The sequence below is a fragment of the Vombatus ursinus genome, unplaced genomic scaffold, assembly GCF_900497805.2.
Source record: "Vombatus ursinus unplaced genomic scaffold, bare-nosed wombat genome assembly UNPS02014811.1, whole genome shotgun sequence".
NCBI lineage: Eukaryota > Metazoa > Chordata > Mammalia > Diprotodontia > Vombatidae > Vombatus > Vombatus ursinus.
Window position 1 is genome coordinate 13310371 of NW_020954589.1, and position 9900 is coordinate 13320270.

General features: G+C 41.3%; 1 protein-coding gene across 1 annotated transcript in view; it reads left to right on the plus strand.

Annotated features, from left to right (window-relative positions):
• Window positions 1-1764, plus strand: part of KCTD20 (potassium channel tetramerization domain containing 20) — a 65764-nt gene extending 64000 nt beyond the window's left edge. Inside the window, exon 8 of the mRNA XM_027876623.1 lies at window positions 1166-1764. Within this exon, the coding sequence (XP_027732424.1) occupies window positions 1166-1458 (293 nt within the window). The 3' untranslated portion in view covers window positions 1459-1764. The remainder of the gene's footprint in view (window positions 1-1165) is intronic.
• Window positions 1765-9900: the final 8136 nt, after the last annotated feature.

A 9900-nucleotide genomic window follows, 5' to 3' on the forward strand; every position in this document is an offset into this window, starting at 1 on the left:
CTTTCTTTCTTTCTTTCTTTCTTTCTTTCTTTCTTTCTTTCTTTCTTCTTTCCTTCCTTCCTTCCTTTTTCTTTCTTTCTTGTTTTGGTTTTGTTTTTTTGTTTGTTTGTTTTGTTTGTTTTGATTTTTTACTCTGTTAGGGAGCCACTAGATGGTGCAATGGATAGAGCAGGCTCTATCTGAGCTCAAATCCTAACTCAGAAACTTGCTGGCTATGTCTTCCTCACTATAAAATGGGGAATAATAATCTCACCTACCTACCAGAGTTGTTGTGAGGATTAAATGAGATAACATTTTAAAGTACTATGTAAAGGTTTAAGCATTATATTAATTTAGCTATTATTATTGTTATTATTATTAATTATCATTATATTAGACTCTGGAGTTGACAGTGATGAGAACAACTAAAGCTGATGATAGTATTCTCTTCTAATTCCACTGGAAGGGGCAGAATGGTTTTTCCTGAATTATGCCTTCTCTTAGTGTGATGTAATGAAAAGAGCACTGGATTTGAAAGTCAGGATGATTGGATTTGAATCTTGGCTCTGCCAGGCACTTAACCTTTTCAGCTTCATTTTCCTTATCTGTAAAATGGGCATGATAACAATTGCACTACTTACCCCCAGATGTTTTTTGGGAGCTTTAGAACTGAAAAGGACCTTAGAGATCAGTGTCTAGTTCGTTTTGCAAATGAGGAAACCGAGGCCCAGAGAGATAAAGTGATTCACCCAGAGTCAGACACGTGGTAAGTGGCAGAGCCAGGATTCAAACTCAGGTTCTTTGAGTCAAGATCCAGCACTCTTTCCACCACACTATCCCGGTACTAAAAAAAAAAAAAATGCTGTGTAAACTTTGAAAGCACTCTATTTGAAATATGAACTAGGAACAAAACCTCTAGTGTGTCTAGATATTTTCACTAATAGAACATTCATTTGAGCATGTAAGTCCAGCTTTCATTTTAAACCAAATGAGCTGAATCAGGAAGACTGTAGCAGTGGGAAAGAAATTACAGAGAGAGTGATTCATGGCACAGCCAATCCAAGAACCATGCTTTCCTATCTATCCGGGTAGACACCAGGCAGTCTGAGGCAAAGCGTAAGGAGATTGTATAAATGCCAGGGAGAACAGTGGCCCGTTTACGAAGAATCCTGCCTCTCTCTTTCAGGCTATCCCACTTGTAAGGAAAAAATTAAGAGGAGACCAGGTGGCCGGTCAGAAGTCATCTACAACTATGTGCAACGTCCATTTATCCAGATGTCTTGGGAAAAGGAGGAGGGAAAGAGCCGCCATGTTGATTTTCAATGTGTCCGAAGCAAATCCCTCACCAACCTAGTGGCAGCTGAGGAAGATGTCTCTGAAGACCAGGAGAACCTGATGCACCACCCTCCACAAGTGGATGAACTTGATCGACTAAATGCTCCACTCTCCCAGATGGCCCCTAATGACTTCCCAGATTAGGGCCAGCCATTCATCCAAGCACATTCTAAGGTCCTTTTCTTCCTGGGATGCACTCAAAGTTCGTCCCACCCTGAACACGAGACATACACTCTCCCTAACCCTTCCCCCTGTCACCAATAATATTAAGGTGTATTCTTTGAAGCAAGCTGATGCCCCTAAGAGGAAATGAATAATGAGTACTGGCCACTGAATCACCAGACATTCTTTACTGACCCTGGGCACATGGGAAGCTCCTCAGGATTGGTGCTGTCCTGGAATAACTTGAGAAAGCTGAAAAGGAAGTAAAAAAAAAATCCCATTTCCTCACATAGCAAAATACTTCCTGTCCTTCTTCCCATTCTTTTTACCCCCTTTTCCTTGCCAGGTACACACCCCACTGATTTTTGGCAGCTTCCTCAGTTGCAAGGGGGCCAGACTGCCATTCCATTCTGCTGCATAGGTATCTGTGGAAGACTGTTAGAAGACTTCTAAAGAATGTACCCAGAATTCAGCTCATCTAGGTGGAAGGAGGCCTTGTTTACAAAACAGTCGAGTTTGTCAGAAGAGAATCCTTCAAGAGCTTAAATTAAATTGTCTTTTAAAAAAAAATTAAGCAAACAAAACATAGCACTAGTTTATCTTTTGGTAGGGAGGGTAAATGGCATGACAATAGGATTTATGCTCTTTTAACTTCTAAATATGGGGGCCTGATTTGATTGAACGTTGTGAAATAATGAAAATCAAGGGAATGAAACCATCCTGACAGTTCACTCATTCCCCAGCCAGGCTAGAAATTCAGGAATCCCTAGTAAAGCCATTGTCTTGGCCCCCAGTTCAGGGCTATGCTGGGGATGTGACTGGAATGAATAGGGCCGTGGCTAGAGGCTCTCCGAACATGATCAGGAATTTCTTCTGAGGCCTCAATCATTCAAATGAAAGAATTTTAAGATGCCTTTGAAGTTTAGTACAAAGGATGGAGAAGGTCAGGATCTCAGGAATCAATAGCTATAGCCCTGTCCTGGTGCTCGGTAAGGGAAAACAATCAGGGACTTGGACTCTGGCTTGAATTCTGCAACCCCATTCGTGACTCCCATACCATCTAAAGGTCTATTCCAGCCCTCCTTCCTTAAAGATGTGACTGAAATGGTCTTATTATCCAGATTCTATCCCATGGAATTGGGTGTGGGTGGGGGAGTAATAGCAAATTCAACCTTGGAAGTTGCTTTTCACCTGTTCGCTCAGGGTAATAGAAGATCCCAGGTGAGAAGAAAGTATTAATGTTTGTTGTGGGGTTTTTTTTCCATACAAGGGTCACCTTCAGTGACTCAGGATGGAGAAAATTAGGTTGATTTTTTTTTTATGTCAACTATATTAACCTCGTGCTAACCCAGAGCCTACACTGTTCCCCTAACGGCCATGCTTCTAGATCAAATTGCTCTGATGTGCAACTTGGACAACTGGTCTTGGACTATGGTTGTGATCCAGGAGATAGTCAAGAGTAGGACGCAATGCTCTGAGTACAGGTAGGTCCCAGATTCGTGTAAATAATGAATCTCCTGAAGTGAACACAACATTCAAATTCACACTGTGTTATTTCCATTGGGCTGGAACCAATGACCCCATTTTACCTAATTATAACTTCTAGTAGTGTGAATTTGAATAGATGTGGCCATTCCAGGGGATTCTTTACTCACATTAATTGGGACCTGGCTGTTTATGACTCTTTGAATGATTTTGTAACTGGGAACCAAATGGATTCCAGAGCCAAATACAGATGGTTAGGAGTTATCTTCTATTGTGTGTTATCTGTCCTACACTTCTGGTGTTTATTGCCTCAATTCCATTGGTGTGAAATAGTCATCAATTGACTATAGTTTTAGCCCTCCAGAGGCTCTTTTTAAACTGCACGTTTGACATTTTCACACCCTTCAAACTCCTTTAAGACACTACAGGACAAGGTACTCTCCACTAATTTGCGGTGGTGACTCAATTACTTTGTAATCCAAGCCAAGAAAATAGTAGAAGACACATTTTGTAGCAATTGTTGTCTCAGAGAAAAAGAATAACTCGTTGACCCAGTGAGTTCTTGAGTTAGAAGTATGCTTACTACTTTTTGTGACACATTGTTGGTGGTTTCAAAATTCAAAATGCATATAATATAATGTCTTCTCAGGAGTTAAAGTGATACTATTGGCCCACCATTGGAAGGATAGACACTGAATTGCTTTTCCAGTGGGGATGATTGATTCTGAGCCATCCACGCTTCCTTCTCCATCTCTTTTTTTTTTTTTAAACTGGTGACATACAATATTTGTGAGTCAGGTGGCCATTGTTAGGGGTACAGACTGTGTGAGGAACCATGTTTCCTCTGTATGGAGCTAATTGGCATATCCTCAAATTAAATATACAACCTTGACCTCATTAGCACTAAATTCACGGCAAGACATCCTCTAAAATGGTGCTTCCTTTGTGTTTCTGAATGGACAAACCCATCATTGCAAACACCATTCAGATTCTATAACCTTTATTTGTATATTTTAAGAAATTAATGAAGATTTGTTTTCTTGTTGAAGTCCATGTTTATTCCCTCCCCCTCCTCAGTATTTAGCTTCTGTGTTACTAATATTAAATGTAAACACTCCAAAAAGGAACTGCTACTTTTGTGTTTAAAAAAAGAAAAGGTACACAACTGTATTGCATCTGTTGGAAGACATCAGTACTATTTGAAGGATAGCTTTCTTGGGCCATGTTCATCGTTTTCACAACTGGTATTAGTGTGCCTGGCTATCTAGCCCATGGAGCAACCCTTGAGCTAAAACAAGGTAGCAGAAACCGATGAGGGAAAAACTGGTATAGCAATGGAGTTTCTTCCCAGAGCTAGTAGTTTCTTGTTATTGTTTGTTATTTATTCAATGTCACTCACCCCTGTGGGGGAGGGCACAGTGGGGTTCACAGTTGTGAAACTCTGGGAGTTCATTTGGGTGAGGGAGTTGGTATTCTTTTGCCACTAGATTGAATGCTAGTGGCTGTCTGTATGATGACTCCACACCCATCAATCCCTGACTCACGAAGTTGATTGCAATGTCTCCTGAGGGTCAGAGTAACGATCCCTGGGTGGAAAGTCATATCCCTTTAAACCTTTCCAAGCCATATAAAGACATGTCAGAGATAGCAGATGGATAGGTACTGGTTCCAGGGCATCTTTTTAAGCCCCAGTATTGGCAGAACTCTGGAACTGGAATAGACATGTTTTGTTCCCTAATATAAATGGGGAGAATCTGATTCAATTTCTTTTCCAAGTGCCTAAATAAGTTAGTCAGGTTCTATTATACCTGAAGACAGATTGTTTCCAAAGAAGATATTTTATTTGCACTCAGACTATCTTTCTTCCTTGGTGGCCAAGGTGAGAATTTTTAAGAAAAAATGATAGTTCTCTTCTGTTTGTTACTGCATTATCTCAAGCTTGATCATATTTCTAGTATAGGGATGGAGCAAGAATAAGGAAGAGAGAATAGGGTAGAAATTTTGTAATGTTAGCAAATGCTTCCATTCGCAGTTCATCATGGGATCACAGATGTAAGGCTGGAAAGAATCTTAGAGGCTATCTATACAGGCTCATGCTGGTGCCCTCGAATGTTTGAAAAGTACTCATCCTAGGGCAGCTAGGTGGTGCAGCGGATAGAGCACCAGCCCTGGAGTCAGGACCTGAGTTCAAATTCAGCCTCAGACACTAACTGTGTAACCCTGGGCAGGTCACTTAACCCCAATTGCCTCCAAAAAAAAAAAAAAAAGAAAGAAAGAAAGAAAGGATGAAAAGTACTCATCCTAGGGCAGCTAGGTGGTGCAGCGGGTAGAGCACCAGCCCTGGAGTCAGGACCTGCGTTCAAATTCAGCCTCAGACACTAACTGTGTAACCCTGGGCAAGTCACTTAACCCCAATTGCCTCCAAAAAAAAAAAAAAAGAAAGAAAGGATGAAAAGTACTCATCCTGCCAGGGTGTGTTTTGACAAGAAAAAGGGATGAGGGTAGTTTCCTTATGTATGATTGAATTTCTGGTTTTTGCAGAGGGAGGAAAGAGAGTTGGGGAGAAAGTGATATTTTTTTCTAAATAAAGGGAGAAATTAAAAAAAAAACCTACAGAATAGTTGTATGCAGCAGCAAGAATTACATTAAGCCTCACCTAAGAGAAAAATGTAGACTGATATAGATATCTACAAATCACAATGGAAAGAGACCTAAATGAATGGGCACAGTTTACAAATAGGGTTCCCAGAATATTGATCTAGGATCCTCCTTTAGGAATAAGCAAACAAATCTGAATCAAAGTATAGGCCTTAAATCAAACCATGTCTGAAAAGTGTGATGTGGAGCCCTTTATTTTTAAAAAATCATGTCACAGAAACTTAAGAATTGGGGGGGGGGGTGCGTCATTAGTGGCACATGCCTATAATTCCTGCTGCTGAGGGAAGCTGAGGCTGCTAGATCATTCGGGCTCAGGAGTTCTGAGCTGCAGTGGGCTCAGTCGTTCAGGTGTGCATGCTGTCAGGTGATAGCAGTGGGAGGGGGAATCAGGCTGCCTATGGAGAGAAAGATTGTCCCTGGTCAGAAATTAGAGAGGGCCAAAGCTCTGGGATGGTCAGAATAGGGACTGGCAGAATTATGGCAGACACCTCTCCCCCACCCTCTACCCCCTGTATCAAGGGCCAACCCCTTTTTCATGTATTAAAAAAAATAAAAATGATTTAACTTTGCTGATACAGATTCCTTGATTGAGATGGGCCCCAAGAAAGTGTTATCTTTAAATGCTACCTTCTATTTACAGGTGGGATGCTAGTTTGGTTTCCCCCATTTTATTTTGTATTTAGTTTTAATGTTGCACTTGTTCACCTCCTACAGTGTTTATGAGATCCTATAATCAGGATGCCTTTTTTCTATAATAAAGTTATTTCTGTGTGCCCAAGTGGTGATTTTTGTTTGTTTTTTTTAGGGAGAAAATGAAACTGAACACCTACTGGTCATTTATTTGGTCCATTTAAAATGTCTAACTACATACACATCAGAATCTCCTTTCCCAGTGAGATAAAATGAGATAATAATTGTAAGTCACTTTGTAAATGTTAGCTTATTATTCATCACTGTATACCTTGAACTTTGGTCTACTGTATCATAGCCAGTTTTCTTTTCAGACCTAGCAGGTACAGGGGCCCTCAGTGACCTCTGCTCTCCTATCCACCTTCATTCTCAAGACCCCCCAAATAACTAAGGCTGCCTATTCATTTCTTTGCTAGAGACAAGGGGATCTCAGATCCACGTGGAAGTTTAAAAGGGGAAATGAAGCCTAACCACCTAAGGCTTTCTTTTATTTTAAAGTAAAAGGGGAGGGGGGGGGTGTGGAAAGCAGATATTAAAAAAAAAAAAAGAGGAAAGCTGAAAATTAAAACCGGAAGTCTTAAGACCCCTAAGTAGTAGAAGCAGAATAGCAAAGCACCACCCTGGTGGCCCCCTTCTCTGTCCCTTATTATTCTAGTTTAATCCTATTAAGGATTTGTGGGCAGCTAGGTGGTAAAGTGGATAGAGTACCCAGACTGGAGTCAGGAGTTCAAATCTAGCCTTAGACACTAGCCGTGTGACCCTGGGCGAGTCACTTGACCTTATTTACCTCAATTCCTCATCTGTAAAATGAGCTGGAGAAGGAAATAGTAAACCACTCTAGTATCTTTGAAAAGAAAACCCCAAATGGGGTCATGAAGAGTTGGACAGGACTGAAACCATTGAACAACAACTACAACTGCAGTGGGGAGAGATTTGTAGACAACGAGCACTGAATTAAATTCCAGATCTTCTATGTGACTTAGAGGCAGTGGGTGTAGTAGACTCCAAGCTTGGCTTGGGACCAGGAAACCTGGGTTCAAATCTAGCCTCAGACATTTATTTTCTATGTGACCCAAGGCAAGCCATTTACCTTCTGGGCCTGTTTCTGCTTCTGTAAAATGAAGATGATGCTAACACCTACCGCAAAGTGTTGTGAGGATCCAATGAGATTATATTGCATATATATAATGCTATAATCATTACTATTGGATAAGTCACTTTTGTCTCTGAACCTCAGTTTTATTTGTAAAATGAAGGAGTTGGATTAAATAGACCATGAGGTCCCTTCCACCTATAAATTCCCTGACTACTATAACACCACCCCTGCCTCACATCCACCAGCCCACCCATACTGGTGCTGGAAGGTTAAGTACCTAGAAGCATGTTTGCTACTACCTTCAGGGTTCTAGGGGTAACCCTGTGGATGGCTTTACTGCTATACTTGATCCTGAGCCCCCACCAGTGTGCTTCCCCTTAACAACCAGGCAGTAGATGAAATTCTTTAGCAAAGGTATTTACTCGAACGCAAGAACAGTAACAAACTATTTCTCCCCAAATCAGGAGCTCACTTCCATCAATAAACACAAAATCCAAGGTGGGGTGGTGGGGGGACATGACAGGAAGAGTGAACACATACTTAAAATGCTACAGTAGCATAGCATACATGTTCCTTACACATAAGACACATGTAGGGACAAGGTAACTCACGACTACAGATATGCAGGGCATCGAAGCACTTTTTTCTACAGTCTCAAAGTTTCCTGTGAGGGATGATGATGGTGATGTATGGGCCTGTGAGGGATGATGATGGTGACGTATGGGTCACTCCATTGCTGAGTCGAGCTGGCTTCTTGAAGAGTATAGCACATCTACACTGGCTTGGAATTCAACTGGGTTTGCTCCTTAGGTGCAGTGTCTCAACTGAACATGTCAATCTATTAGTGGACTGAGTCAGGAAGTTCACTTAGCCAACTACTGAATTGGCTCATTACTAGGCTTGGCTGTAGCTGGGATGGACTGGGCAGGTTGTTCAGTCATTGGCCATGGCAACTACTGCTAGACAGGTCACTAGACTGCTGCCAGACTGGAGTTGGCAGGAACTTTGGCCCTGGGCAGCTGCCAGACTAGCCTGGGCAGGTCACTTGGCCACTGGGATCTTCTCAGGTTCTGGTATCTTTGCGGGAAGGTTGATCTTCTGGGATCATTCTTCAGCCTTCAGCCAACAGCTTAACTAGGTGGTACTGTGCTCTCTTCACCCAGAGCATTACAATCTTCTTTTCAATAGTAATGGTCTCTCAGCTAGGGCAGTGATGCTCAGCCTAGGATTGGCAGAAGTTTTGACTAATTCAGAGCCTCAGTTCTGAGGTCTGTCACCTCCAGACAGGAGGAGGGGGTGGCCTAGCCTCATGCATTACTCTTCATTTCCCATCTCCAGGTCTTTGCTTTAGCTGGCCTCCATACCTGAAATGCCCTCTGTCCTCACCTCTACCTTTTAATTTCCCTGACTTCCTTCACATCTCAGCTCAAATCTCCTACCTTCTACAGAAGTCTTTTCCTAGTGCCAACAACCTCTGAGGCATTCTTCCCTGAGACCATCTTATCTTTCATTTACTCCATATGTATGTTATATGTACCTAGTTATTTACATGTCATCTCCCCTGTTAAAAATGTGGACTCCTGGAAGGCAAGGACCATCCTGCCGCCCTTTTCTTTGTATCCCCAGAACTTAGCACAGTACCTTGAACATAGTAAGTGCTTAATACATGCCTGTTGACTGACAATCCTTCCTCATTCAAAGCTAGTTCTTTCTGTAAGTTACTCTATCTTGGCTTGTGGCAGTCATTTCCAGTTCAGTCAGTTATACTTCCCAGAATCTTTTAGTAGTCTAAAGGTAGGAAGGCAGTCTGTGGGTTAGAGGCAAATTCATTGTCTTTGCTGGCCCCATCAGGTTCAACTGAGCTATTCAAGACTCAAACTCTTCCTTAAAATGTGGAATATTTTAAATTTTCATCTGAAGGTGTTTCTCCTTTACTTTCTTTTTTTTTTAAATTTTATTAATTTATTTTGATTTATCAACAATCACTTCCATATGCTTTTGAATTTAAAATTTTTCTCCCACTTCCTCCCCACCACCCTCCCCAAGACGGCACCAATCTGATATAGGTGATACATATACATTCCTATTAAACATATTTTCACATTAGTGATGTTGTAAGTAAGAATTTGAACCAATAGGAGGAACCACCAGAAAGAGGAAACAAAACTCAACAGAAGAGAAAAAAATAGCAAATAGTATGCTTCAATCTGCATTCAAATTCCATAGTTCTTTCTTTGGATGTAGATGACATTTTCCATCATGAAGCCTTTGGAGATGTCTTAGATCCTTGTATTGCTGGGAAAGGTTAAGTTTATCAATATTAGTCATCACACAATGTGGCTGTTATTGTGTTTTCTCCTTTACTTTCAATGACTCTGTCTTTTTGCCTCTTAAAATCTTCAGCTTTTGCCAAGGTCTCCTTAGGGCACCCTATTATACTACCCTGCCCCTTGAGGCTGTACTTTCTTAGAACTTGGAAGAGATTCACTCATTTT